The sequence below is a fragment of the Sinocyclocheilus rhinocerous genome, unplaced genomic scaffold (assembly GCF_001515625.1).
Source record: "Sinocyclocheilus rhinocerous isolate Xijiao unplaced genomic scaffold, SAMN03320098_v1.1 scaffold671, whole genome shotgun sequence".
Taxonomy (NCBI): Eukaryota; Metazoa; Chordata; class Actinopteri; order Cypriniformes; family Cyprinidae; genus Sinocyclocheilus; species Sinocyclocheilus rhinocerous.
This window is the reverse complement of record NW_015625021.1, coordinates 26,041-40,670: the sequence shown is the minus strand read 5'-3', so window position 1 is coordinate 40,670 and position 14,630 is coordinate 26,041. Positions and strand designations below refer to the sequence as shown.

The 14,630-nt window shown below is 36.4% G+C and overlaps 1 protein-coding gene across 1 annotated transcript in view; it reads left to right on the top strand.

Annotated features, from left to right (window-relative positions):
* The window catches only part of LOC107747570 (secretory phospholipase A2 receptor-like), a 41,533-nt gene that overhangs the window by 16,897 nt on the left and 10,006 nt on the right, over positions 1-14,630 (top strand). Inside the window, 15 exon segments of the mRNA XM_016562160.1 lie at positions 1,048-1,236; positions 1,313-1,470; positions 1,783-1,893; positions 4,846-4,958; positions 5,886-6,055; positions 6,410-6,618; positions 6,766-6,796; positions 6,799-6,907; positions 8,009-8,093; positions 8,263-8,395; positions 11,309-11,344; positions 11,432-11,592; positions 12,130-12,185; positions 12,476-12,573; positions 12,665-12,801. Coding sequence (XP_016417646.1) covers positions 1,048-1,236; positions 1,313-1,470; positions 1,783-1,893; positions 4,846-4,958; positions 5,886-6,055; positions 6,410-6,618; positions 6,766-6,796; positions 6,799-6,907; positions 8,009-8,093; positions 8,263-8,395; positions 11,309-11,344; positions 11,432-11,592; positions 12,130-12,185; positions 12,476-12,573; positions 12,665-12,801 — 1,796 coding nt within the window.

The following is a 14,630-nucleotide window of genomic DNA, read 5'->3' as shown; positions in this document are numbered from 1 at the left end:
GTCAGAATAGTCCATCTGCCATCAGTGGTTCAACCGTAACGTTATGAAGCGACGAGAACACTTTTTGTATGCGACGAAAACAAAAATAACGACTTTATTCAACAATTCGTCTCTCCTCTGTGTCTCTCCGCATCACCGTAGCGTCATGAGCGTACGCTATTCTGTGTCAGCCACGACACAAGGATACGTTATATATATATATATATATATATACATATCTTTTTTTTTTCTTCTTCTTTTTTTTTAATCAGTAGTTTTTGATTAAAAGAAATTTAATCAGGTCTGTATAGAAATAGTTTTATTTCTTTTTAGACAGAATACAAGAGAATTTTGATATCAGCCATTTGTTTATAACCTGAAAATAATTATTGATATTCAGTACTGGCAAGAAATGTAATAATAGTGCAGCTCTAATTTTTTATTGTTTTAGTTTATTAATTTTTTTGTTTTTGCTCAAAATTTATTTAAAAAATCAAACCCATTTATTCAGCAAGGACAATTTAAATTGATCAGAAGTGACAGTAAATGCATTTAATATGTTACAAAAGACATCTATTAAAAAGGCACACAAGTCTTTTTAACTTTCTATATTCATCAAAGAATAACTTAGTTTTATTGGTATTTAACAAGATAAATACAAAATTGTACATTTAATAAAAAAGAAAAAAATTACAAATTGACTCAGTTTAAATCCAACACTCCCACTCAAACAAAAATATATAATATAATATAATATAATATAATATAAAAACCACTTACTCTCATGTATATAAGGGGAAGGAAGTAATAATAATATAATTAAAATATTAATAAAAAGAGGAAAAAACATTATCAACAAACAACCAAATATTCGTCACTTCAATATGTATCTTTCGTTTTTCCAGTAGGTGTCATTAGGAGTTATTTATAGCATATCAGTGCTAGCATCAGGAGAACAGAGTCAATCTTTGATGTGGTTTCAAGGTCTTATGGAAAGAACAGTAGCCTGTTCTTGTTCCAACTGTAGTATTTATTTTTGAATCTTCTCTCTGTCTGTTTGTTTACAAGATAACTGGCAGTATAAGGAGACGATTTGTCCTGGTGGTTGGTTGGACCATAATGGGTTTTGTTACCGGTACCTGGATGAGAAGTCGAGCTGGGACGGCTCTTCCAGCGCATGCAAAACTCTTGAAGCAGAGCTGGTCAGCGTCCACTCCCTCTGCCAACAAGAACTACTACTGAAACTGCTGTCCAATGGTTGGTACTGGAGTGAAATTTAAAAAATGTTTCACTTTATAGTGTCATTTTTGAAGTTATATGTTGGTTGTGTCAGGATCCGAATCTAAGGTGTGGATTGGCTTGCATAAGGAGGACAAACTTTCATCAGTCCAGTGGTCAGACGGCTCTCCAGTCACATTCACATCCTGGTACTCTCAGGAGCCTTCCCATAGCCATGGCGACAAACGAATCTGCGTCACCGCAGACTGGAAGGTGAGATCAGAGGTCAAAGGTCAGATTAATGTCATAGGACATTAGTCATAAACCGAGCATACAGTATGTGGTCAGAAAGGACTCACGTGTCCAGAATCAGACAGCAGCTGTGTGCAAGCTGAAATGGCAAGATCTGATTTCAGAGACAGTCACTGCATGAAAGCTTTATCCTGGGTAATCAGATGCACAGTCACCAGTTCGTGATAGCAGTAAACCAGCGGTCTAGGCATCCACCGGGTCACATGACAGATCTGACCCTTTTGAACTTTCTTCTGTACTTGATGAAGGACTCTTTGTGTGTGTGTGTTTTAGGACAGCAGATGGCAGTTTGAGGACTGTGAAGAGCAGCATGCTGCAATCTGTAAGACCTCAGGTCTTGTTCCACAGCATCCTACTGGAGAATGGGATGAAGGATGTCCAGAGGTGAGAGTGTACTTTAACACACATAATCGTGAGGTGAAATGAACTTAGAAACCCAAGGACGGTCTTGTTGAAGGAAAATAGGAAAGGAACAAAATAAATCAAAGATCAAAAAGTCATTTTTGCTTATGTTTTGCTGGCAAATATGACTGTTTTTGTAGGCTGTTTAGAATCAGAGCTGTGTCGATTAGTGTTGTTGTTAACTAAAACTATAACGATTAAAAACTAATTGAAATAAACCTGAAATAAAATAAAATATAAATGCATTAGTTGAAAAAAACTTAAAATTAGAAATGTAGCATTGGTAACTAACTGAAATAAATACGTTTAAGTTGAATTACTAAAATCACTAAAATAAAACTGAAATAATAATAAATTAAAGTTATATTTAATTATGAACACAAACAAAATATATTAAAAGAACTAAAAAAAAAAAAATAAGTACATAACAAAATTAAATTTTTTTTAAATGAAATAAAAATAAAAGAAATACTATAATGATATATAAATAATACTAAAATAAACTTTACATGTCAATCATTCTTTTGATTTGGTTCTTTTCAGTGATTCATTCACCACATAGGCTAGCGAAAATAACCTGAATTAGTTAGTGACTCACTCTGAATCATTCAAACAGTTCATTCAGTTCACTTTATAAAAGAGAAAAGGCAATGAATAAAGTGGAATATTTACCTAGAATTTATTAGCTTAGTTAATAGAAACTTAATTAGCTACATTTTGCAGTGGTTTGTCCAACATTATCTGCAGCTATCATTATTTTATTCAAAATAATATTTTATTTTATTTAAAATAATCACCACCACACTAATATGATTTAAAGGGATACTCCACCCCAGAATGAAAATTTTGTCATTAATCACTAATAGCGTACGCTGCTTGCGTTCAGCGGATATTCTCCAAAATGGCACTACGGTGATGTGCCATTTTGGTGCATAATGTTTAAAATAATGTTTATAACTAAACTAGTTGCTGATGAGAATTGTTGAATAAAGTCGTTATTTTAGTTTTCTTCGCGTACAATCACAAGCCTCCCGGTTTTCATCCAAAATATCTTAAATTGTGTTCCGAAGACGAACAAAGCTTTTACAGGTTTGGAACGACATGGGGGTAAGTGATTAATGACAAAATTTTCATTTTGGGGTGGAGTATCCCTTTAAGTTCAAATTTCAAAATAAAAACACAGCAAGAACAAAAAAAGAAAACAAAATTCCCCAGAAGATGTCATTCAAAATACATTGCATGAGAAAGATATGAATAATGATTCAGTTGAAATCTTAGGGGAAAAAAACGGAAAAGAAGAAAAGAAATCCAGGACCGAACTGCTTTTTCCAGTCTCATTACCGGCATTCTCGTTTCATCTGTTTTCCTGCATTTCTGATTGCTTGTGCTTGAGATGGGCTTTGTGTGGGGTGAGGAGGGCAGACAGGCCGTGTGTCTGGAGGATGGAGCGACCGTCAGCGAGGGTGAGAGCGGGTCACGGCCTGAGAACAACAGACTGATTCAGATCTGTTCTGTCTCTCTGTTTCTGCTTTGACTGGCTATGAAAAAGGACAACTGCAAGAAGGATGAACGTGATGAATATGGCCAAACAGAGAAAGGGCACTTTTCAGAGATGCACACGTGCCAGTGCACGGACATGTATGTGTCACACCCACACTTACTCAGCTTGTGGACAACCCTTTATTGTCTGCTGAAATGGTTTCATATTCTATTAAGGGAAACGTGTGTAAAATGGTAAAGACTTTAAATATATACACTTTCCCTTTAATATTAGTTTTAACCTAAATCTTGATTCAAGTTGAGCATCAGCTACCCAGTTGTGTCTATTTGTAGCTGTTAAAATGCTTGTTTCATTCTGGTCCAGGTTTTGTGAAGGACACTGAATTGAGGCCATTGAACTCAGGGTTACTAGAGGACAGATGTGAAAACACAGCCAGATGTCAGTTCCAGCTGATGCTGCATCCCAAATGTCCCTCATCTACAACAAACCATGCGCTATTTATACTCAAAGTAGTATTAAATTAACAGTATTTTCCGGAAATCCTACCCGACTAATAGTGTCAAAATAGCATTTTTGCGAAAAACAAACAAACAGATACGTTGCATTTATTATTTCATTAAGAAATAATGTAAATAAAAATGCTTATTAAATATGAAACATTTAAACACTGTAAACATGTACTTTAGTTGTCCTCACTCCACAACAAATCCTTTAAATTTAACTTTATTCAGATCAGAAATGAAAAATAGAGGAAATAAACATATATAAATTATAGAGGCTATACAAATAAACTAGTGCTTTCAAAATGATTATTCGCGATTAATCGCATCCAAAATAAAACTTTGTGTTTACATAATATGTGTGTGCACTGTTTATATTTACAGTATATGTATATAAATACATACACATACATGTATATATTTAAGAAATATTTACATGTGATTTTATTTACATACATTTATGATTTACATAATTTATGTATGATTATACATAAATATACATGTGTATTACATATATTTCTAAAATATATGCATATGTGTGTGTATATAAATATACACAGTGCGCATACATATATTATGTAAACACAAACTTTTATTTTGAATGCGATTAATTGCGATTAATCGTTTTGACAGCACTAAAATAAACTTGGACTCACGTACTGCTCTCATTCGGCAATGAATGCTAATGTGTGCCATTTGAGCATGTTTTGCATGCTTGAAGTTAATTGCACTAAGTAGCTTTGGTATACAAGTGGCAGCATTTATGAAATGATTTTTAAAAATTCCAGAAAAATGTATTATGAAAAATATGGTTGTACACTACACAAGTTACTGCTTCCTGCACACTGCTTGCTTTCTAGTGACCACTACCTATGAAATCCTGTACTACACACTACAAACCATAACAGTTTTTATTATTGTGTGTATATGCAGGGCTGGAGAAGGAAGGACACCTGGTGTTATAAAATCACAGATCAGGAGCAGACGTTTGAGGATGAAATGAAAGGATATTACTGCAAATCTCCTCTTGTTACTATAGAAAGCAGGTATGTCAAAAAAGCCAGGGCTGTGATACAAAGCATCATTACTCTAGTCTTCAGTGTCACATGATCCTTCAGAAATCATTCTAATATGCTGATTTGCTGCTCAAGAAACATTTATTTGTATCAATGTTAAAAACTGTTGTGCTGCTTCATATTTTTGTGGAAACTATGAAACATTTGTTTCAGAAAGAGAATAGAAATGTCAAAAAAAAAAAAAAAATTCTAGATAGAAATATATTATGTAACATTATATCGGTCTTTACTTTCACTTTTGATCAATTGAGAGCGTCTTGGATGAAAAAAGTACCTCTTCCTTTCATTCCTTTGCTTTTGAATGCATGGTAATGTATGTATATGATGGACCTTGACAGAAGCATTAACCAACCTGGAATAACCAGGAAATGTGTTACGTAGTGTGACCCTGGACAACAAAAGCAGTCTTAAGTCGCTGGGGTATATTTGTAGCAATAGCCAACAATACATTGTATGGGTCAAAATTATAGATTTTTCTTTTATGCCAAAATCATTAGGATATTAAGTAAAGATCATGTTCCATGAAGATATTTTGTATATTTCCTACCGTAAATATATCAAAACTTAATTTTTGATTAGTAATATGCATTGCTAAGGATTTTATTTGGACAACTTTAAAAGTGATTCTCTCAATATTTTGATTTTTTGCACCCTCAGATTCCAGGTTTTCAAATTGTTGTATCTCAGCCAAATATTGTCCTATTCAAACAAATCATACATCAATGGAAAGCTAATTTATGTATAAATCTCAATTTCAAACATTGACTGGTTTTGTGGTCCAGAGTCACATATGAGCATTCAGGAAATGCTTACTATACAAGAATAATTAAAACGTTTACAACATGAAAGAGGCAGGCGCATAGATCACAATCGGACTGCGTGGTTTCTCTGCGGCAGGTTTGAGCAGGCCTTTCTAAACAGCCTGATCAGTGAAAAGGGAGGCTCTGAGTCCCGATCCTACTGGACAGCTCTGCAGGACCAGAACAGAACCGGCGAGTACCGCTGGCTGACGCAGAACGGCTCATCGGTACCCCTCATTTACACCAACTGGAACCGACACCAGCCAGGTAAGTCCTTCACCCCAAAATGAACATTCTGTCATCATTTACTCACCCTTAAGTTGTTCCGAACCTGTATGATTTACTTTCTTTACAAAAGAATGTTGGTAAGCAAACCATTGACTTCCATATTATGGAAAAAAATACTATGGAAGTCAATGGCTACCAGCAACTGCAGCATTCTTCAAAATATCTTCTTTTGTGCTCGACAGAAGAAGGAAATGAGTAAGGATGAGTAATGATGACATAATTTGCATTTTTGGATGAACTATCCCTTTAAAAAATCTTACCACCTAGGCTGGCAGGCGCAAACAGACTGAAAGCTCTTTATTTAATCAATCATCCTTGTCCCTCTGTCTGCAGTGAGTGGAGGAGGCTGTGTGCTGATGTCTGGAGGCCAGGCTCTGGGTCACTGGGAGGTGAAAAATTGTCACGCTTTTAAGGCCCTGGCTGTGTGCAAACAGGAAGTGAGCAGTAATCGTGACACCCTGATGCCTGTGCCACACATAGACCTGAATGCACCATGTCCCACAGGATGGGAGAGCCGCAAAGACCTGTCTCACTGTTACAAGGTAGTACAAAGAGTAAATAATCATATACCCAGTATTGAGAGCCACTGTCTTGTGTTGAATCTTTTATTTAATCGACTTTACCTGTTGATGAATTATAATTCAGTATGTTCCTGCCGTTCATGTTCAGTTTGTTTGTTCATTGTTTAGGTGTATCACAGTGAGAAGATCCTGATGCATCGCAGACTGAGGCTCAGTTCTTCTGCTGGGCTTTGGGTGCTGATCTGGCCAGTTTCCATCACTATGAAGATCAAGCTTTTGTCAAAAAGCTCCTCTCCATGATGTTCCAGAGGTTGGTTTACACGTTTTCCCACCACAAGTGGGAGTTTATACACTACTGTTCACAAGTTAATCCATCTGTTATGCTCACCAAGGCTGCATGTGACCAAAAATATATGGTGAACAGTAGTAATATTAATATTAAAATTAATATTTGTATGGAAATCATGCATGTTTTCCCTATCATTCTATCATTCAACTTTTGTAACATTATTAATGTCTTTACTCTCATTTTTAAATAGTTTACTGTGCAACTTAATAAAAGTATCAAATTCTTAAAAAAAATCTTACTGACCCCAGACTTTTGAATGGTAGTGTATGTAGGTGGCCATTAAATGTAACGTTTATTTTGGAATTTTGTACAGTGGTTGAAAAATCTGAGACCACATTGAAAATCTAGAATTCAAAATGTAAATCAGAAAGAATTTTTTAAAAAGATAATAAAGTAAATAAATATTTCAATTATAATATGTTGGGGTTAAATAAACTAACTAAATAGGTTTGTGACTTTTGGACTAGGGCTGTCAAAATGGCTGAAAAACTAAATTCGAATGATGTCCCTCAGGAAAATGTGCAAAAATATGTGTTCTGTGTGAACGGCTTGGGTTTCAGTTTTGACGTTAACAAGATCTTCTCCGCATTGATGTTCTCTTTTTCCGCAATATTTTTAATGAACAACGCAGCAGCGCCGCATCTAGTGGCTTCAACTGGACAGGATAACAAATACATTATAATGCAACGACACTTAAATCGTCATCGCATCTCGTGCGCCACTGATAAGGCTGCCTCCTTAACGCACACCTAAAATTCGAATGCAACGTTTTTGCATTCAAATGTGGATTTTTAGTATAAATTCGACGAATATTCGAATTTTTTTTTTTTGACAGCCCTATTTTGGACCCTGTATTATATCTGTATATATTCTTCAAATTTGTAAAAACATAAATAATATTAAAAATAATTAAATCTAAAATATTAATTGTGGTATTATTATTATCAATAATAATAATGTGAATTTTTTATCAATTTATGTAATGAATTTATTTTGTAAGTCTGAATTGATTAATTAAATTATTTTTCTTTCTCCTGTCTTTTCTTTTTTGTCTGTTTTTAGTACAGAGGGTCGCTGGTTTTGGGTAGGCTTTACTAAGAGAAACCCTTGGTCTGACGGAGCCTGGGAGTGGTCCGATGCCACACCGGTAAAAATTCAGAGAAAAAGAGAAACAGACAAAAAAGCCAGGAAAAGAGAAAGTCGTGTGCTTTGGATATGTTTGAATGTATTATCTCCATGTAAAAAAGAGAGACAGAAAGTCATGGAAGAACCTGTTCATCAGCTCGTTAAATAATTGTCATGATGGTATTCCGCAGGTGGTGACATCGTTCATGGAGGATATGAATGAAGTGGACTCTCGCATGTGTGCTGTGTACAGTGACCTCACAAACACTCTCACGCCTCACTCGTGTGACTCCAAATATGAATGGATTTGCAAGGTCCCTAGAGGTTTGTGCTTTGGGTGAATGCAGGCCCGGATTGGCTAATCGGGAGCACCGGGAGGATTCCCGGTGGGCTGGTCTGTTTTTTTTGGCCGCGAGGGCCGGTGTTGTCATGCCACTGGGTTGAATTATGGATGCTGTCCCTAGATTGCCTGCACTCATAGCAGCCCCACTCTTTTTATTTATTATTTTCTTGCAGCCCATATTATTATTTTCACCAGACCATATCAATAACAAATTCTCAATTGATAATTAATCATTCTTTTTGCGCAAATCATTGTTTTCAATCATTTCAATCATTGCACCACAGTCCGCGATTTGATTTGGCCAAATCAGTTAAACTTGGACCTCATTATTGAAGTAGCACCAGAAGCAGCCCACACTCTCTAAGTTTTCTTTAATTGAAAAATATGCATTTTAATTAATTCAAAGGCTATATGGTTGCAATGATATTTTAGTTCAAAACTTTAAATGCCATTGTTTAAAATGCTTTATTGACTGACGTTTTATAGACCTTCAGTTGTTACTAGGGCTGGACCAGAATATTCGATTATTCGAATATTCGCTCGGTGGGTTGGCATTCGATTTTCAATTTTGAGATTCGAATATTCTTTTTCTTTTTTTCGAACACCTGGCATCCCCCGCGAAGCGGTTCTCATTCGCCCTTGAATATGAATCGCCCGGCAGTCATAAAAAACGTACAGTAGCCCAGTCTAATAATAATTTGTCTATATTAAAAGTATTGCTCTTAACAGACCCATTTGTTTTGTATCACTAGTGCAGTGTCCGTTCTCGGAGCATATAAGCCCTGCACGCATGAGGCGAGCCGCTTCTGGCTCGCGCTGTTCTGTAGTTTATTAAGTTTATTCATTCTGAACGTGCCGCGTGTCCATATTGCACCAAAATGCAACACTGCACTTCCTTGGGTCCGCGCGCCGCAACAGCTAAAGTTTGTCTACACTGGACGTGACAAAGCGATGTTGAAAATCTTTTGAAATTTGTGTCAGTACGTCATAAATAGAACTCGGCAGCAGTTTACTGTCGGGAATTTGTCAGCCGCGCCGCGCCACATCCAGTGTGCATAATAGGTTCTATTGTATTTTGTCGCGCCGCTTGCGTCTGGTGTAGACACGGTGTTACGCCCCATTCACACGGGGCGTCAGCGTCAACGCCTCTCGTTTACTTTGAATGGAGTGACGTCAAGCGTTGGCGAAATGAATTGTGGGTCCGTCGCGTCACGTTGGGTCCGTTGCTCGGCGGCAGAAGTTGAAAACTTTTCAACTTTTCAAGCGCTTTTAGAGAAGAATATGTTCAGCCCCCTCCCTCCAAAGCTTCGAATATTCGGTGTTGATTACTACCGAAGCTTCGAAGCTCAAAAAATGGTATTCGGACCAGCCCTAGTTATTGTTACGCTTTCAGATTTCATGCCATTTGTAATTTCATTTTCACCTCCTAAATTACTACACGTGTGAAGTCACAATTCTATATTGGTACAATTTACTCAGGCAGATGACATTTTTTGTATGACATCAACATTCTTTTTAGAATAATTGCACATAAATAGGTTAAAGAGGACATGTAATGCTACATGTTTGAACTGAAATGTGTGTTGGCAGTGTGTGTACACAACCACCCTAAAATGATAAAAAAAACCACTAAAATTTTCCGTTATACCGTTCCTGCGGTATGCGCAGTTTTTTTACATGTCTTCAAAGACGGAAAGTGCAGGACTATGGCGAGTGAATCATGCCGGGGATTACCTACGGAAGTCGACAGTCGTGTACTTTTTACATGTGAGAAGGGGTATTTACCCAGACATTTAAAAATAACATATTTTAGAGCTGTAATCGCAATACCGTGATACCTTGAAACCGTGATATATTTTTTTTATCTATGGTTATCTTACCGTCAGAGTCTCATACCGGCCCATACCTACCCCTTTCTCAAATCAAGCCGATCTCAGATGTTGTTGGATGTAATAATGAACATAGCAGTCGTCATTTACTCCCGACATCTGAGCCGCTGAACTCGCAGTGGATTTCGTTTGTTTCTGAAGGGAATGCTCCCCAGATCTGCCTAAATGCGTCTATTTAGATGGGGCTATCTAGAGGGGCGGGGTCAGCAGAGCTCATTAACATTTAAAGGGAAATGCTACAAAAACGGCTTGATCTGAAAAGAGCTGTTTTTGGCAGGGTAAAAAAAGGTGTTTTTACACTACCATTGAGAAATTTTAACCAAACTATGTTACAGACTTTTCATTAAGACCCTAAAGAATCATATCAACTTGTGGAAAATAGGCGTCATATGACCCCTTTAACTGCTGGCAGACAGCCTACATTATGGTACAGTAGGCTACAAATATTTGGAGCGTCACTTATTCTGTCCCTTATTTTCTTAAAGAATTAACACTTATTTTCTACAAGAATACAAGAATAAACACTATTTTCTTAAAGAATAAACGATAAAGAATCACAATTGTCCCTTATCTTCCATTTCTGAAGTTAATTGGCAACCCTAATGATGAAGTAATTATCTTTTGACTCCCCTGACAGTGGCACCTTGATAAAAATTTTTTTTTAAAAAGTCAGTTGTTGGAGATATGCAAGCAAAAAATAATAGATGAAAATGGATAATAGAAAGCGCAAAGGCGGCACTGAAAAGGCCATTAAAAAATAAATAAATAAATAAAAAATGGGCCGGTTTAAGGCATGAAACTCCAGGGCTGAAAATGAGTCCCACTCCGGCCCTGGGTGTATGGAAATAACGTAATGAAAAACTCATTACCTACTCATTACCATCAAAGACCAGCGTAGACTGGTTTCAATTAATATTAGCATTTCACTATTTTGTATTTTATTGGAAAAAGTGCTAAACAACAACAGCTGTTGAAATGTAGGTGTTTGATTTTCGGTTTGCTCAGGTGTGGAGTTGGTCAAGCCGTACTGGTACAGCGACCGTAAGTACAGTACAGCTAAATACTATAGAGGCTGATCCTCACTGCTGGTGTGTATGATGATGACACTCGTTTGTGTTTATGGCGCAGAACTTGAGCCGTGGATATTTTTCAGAGGAGCTGAATATTACTTTGCCAGTAAACCGTTTCCCTGGGAGTCCGTCTCCTTCGCCTGTAAGATGATGGGCGCTGATCTGCTCTCCGTTCACTCTAGTGAGGAACTGGACTTCATCAGAGAACACATTAATAAGGTATTATATGCATTTCTTTATGTACACTACCGCTCAATAAGAGTTTAGTTTTTTTTAAACAAATGACTACTTTTATTCAGCAAGGATGCATTAAATTGATCAAAAGAGACAGTAAAGACATGTATAATATTACAAAAGGTAATTAAATCTGTTCTTTTGAACTTTCTGTTCATGAAAGAAAACATTAAGCAACTGATTTCAACATTGATAATAATTTAAAAAAAAATCTTGAGCAGCAAATCAGCATATTAGAATCATTTCTGAAGGATCATGTGACAAAATTCAAAATTTTACATCTCGACAATACATTTTAAAATATATTAAATTAGAAAACTGTTGTTTGTAATGTTATTCTATTTACAATATTACTGTTTTAGTGTATTTTTATTAAATAAATGCAGCCTTGGTGAGCATGAGACAATCTTACTGACCACAACATTTTGAACAGTGTGTGTATGTGTAAATACATATATGCAGAATATAATATTTACATGTGTTTATATAAAAGAGCATATTTGTTTGTTTCTTTGTTTTTAGAATTCTGAATTTTGGTGGATTGGTTTGTCTGCTAACAGCGGTCACAATGGTCTCAGGTGCCTTTCTTTGACTACCATAATGAGTCTCTTTTACAGTCTAATTCAAAAAATGAATGAATTTTTTATTTATTTATTGTTATGTATTATAAGTGAAAGATAAAGGCAGAAAAAAAATTCTTATGATTTTAAGTTCAAAATAAACTGTATTTTTTACATTTGGTCAGCAAATATTACAGAAGTCACACACTTCACCTTTAAGAAAGGTGAAGGAGCACAAGAGGAGCATACAGTGTGAAGCAGGCTTCATGTTGGGTTTTATATGTGTTTTGTGTGTTTGCTCTCTGCAGTTGGACTGATGGATCCGCTTTGGATTATGAGAACTGGGAAAATGGTCGATTCTACCGAAAGCCTGGCCAAACCTGCATCCAGATGTCGTCTCAATCTGGTAAACAATATATGTAAGCACAATCACTTAAGCACACACAAGTAGCATTATCTGGTGTAGTCAAACACTGCTTATCAATGATGTTGTGCAGGTCAGTGGTCAGCAGGAAGCTGTAAGGATCGACATGGTTACGTGTGCAAGCGCAGAACGGTGTCTTTAGTGGAGGACCCACGCGAGCCTCACTATGTCGGCAGCTGCCCAGAGAACTGGTTCTACTACGGACACAAGGTTCACATACACTAGAAGCTGCTTTTGCAGCCTTGTGGGAACGTTAACTAGATTAGTGGTTCTCAAAGTGCATGCTCCTTTCATATTGCTCTTACAAAGTAGTGTCACTTTATTTTTCTCAGTTTTAATGATTTGGAGGTTGTTATTCATGCATTCATTTCAACAAGGCTGGATTACTGTAACGCACTTTATGCTGGAATTAACCAGTCTTCACTATCACGTTTACAGTTGGTACAGAATGCTGCTGCTCGATTTTTGACAGGGACAAAAAAGAGGGAGCATATTACCCCTGTGTTAGCTTCACTTCACTGGTTACCTGTTAAATTCAGAGTTGATTTTAAGGTTTTAGTTTTAGTTTTTAAAGCACTTCATGGTCTTGCCCCAATTTACATTTCAGATCTTCTCCATTTCTATTCTCCTGTGAGAACGCTTAGATCGTCTTCTCAGAAGTTATTGATTGTCCCAAAATTTCGTTTAAAATCTAAAGGGAACAGAGCTTTTTCAGTTCTTGGTCCTACACTCTGGAACACTTTGCCTTTATCCATCAGATCATCCCCTACGTTATCTTCTTTTAAATCATCTTTTAAAACATATCTTTTTTCTCAGGCTTTTGCTTAACTTGAAAATACTTGACCTTGACCTATTTATTTATGTTTTTGTACAAATACAATTTTTGCATCCAAATTATACAGAACATTCAGCTGGACATTTTAGGACAGCAGTTTTTCAGTAAAACATATTTTAATTAACTGCTAATACTGTAGGCTCATGCTTTTTTCTTCCTTATAAATTAGGATGCATTAAATTATGAATTAATATTAAGTGAGTATTGAATAGAAATGCAATTATTTTATAGCACACTTAAAAATAAAATGCTAAAATTTACTTTTTTAAATATACATTTTCCTCATTTTTTAAATCTAAAATTAGCAATCTTTTATTTTGGCGGGTTGCCGGCAAGTAAGTATTTGCGCTGCCGGGTTTAGCCCTGCCCAGTGAAGCGCATCGGTGAACTTGAAGATTTATGCTTTCAGTTTGAATGGAAATCTTATACAGTATTTCAGTTAGTCCATCTAAAACGGTGACTGTGCATTAATAGCCGTGTCAGCAATGTCAGTACGCAAATGAGCGGTTTGAATTTACACAGAGCATTTTTTAATTTGCGCACCAGTTATGTGCATAGAGTATGTTTCTGTCCGATATGATCTTCAGAAATCAGCTTATTTGTTTACCATTTTAGGTTCTTGGGTTTTATTGTATCATTAAAGGGGTCATATGATGCGATTTCAAGTTTTCCTTTGTCTTTGGAGTGTTACAAGCTGATTGTGCATAGATAAGATCCCTGAAGTTGCAAAGACTAAAGTCTCAAAACCAAAGAGATATTCTTTATCAAAGTTAAGACTCTGCCACGCCCCCCTAAAACGGCTCGTTCTAACACGCCCCCACATATCTACCTCACTATGTGGAAATATTAGCATAATGCCACCCAAATGTGCACGCAAACAAAGAAGGCATGGTTTCAGTAACCGCAGTTAGTGTTCAAGCAGCCATGTCAGGGAGACGCTGCGTGTTTCTAGGCGAAAGCAAAAGCACTATATTTGGCCTTCCGAAAGTAGATGCACTTAGGAATCTTTAAGATTACTTACAACAGAACAGCAATGCATTTTATGGACGACCATTTCGTGAACCTAGGAGAGAAGGTAATTCTGACTTTGCTATGACAATCTGGCGCTTCTGAATCAGCTACTGTTTTATTAGTTTAAGTATTTGCTATTGACCGTTCAAATGCGGAGTTTTGCGCATCACGTGTGTGTGTGTGTGTGTGTGAG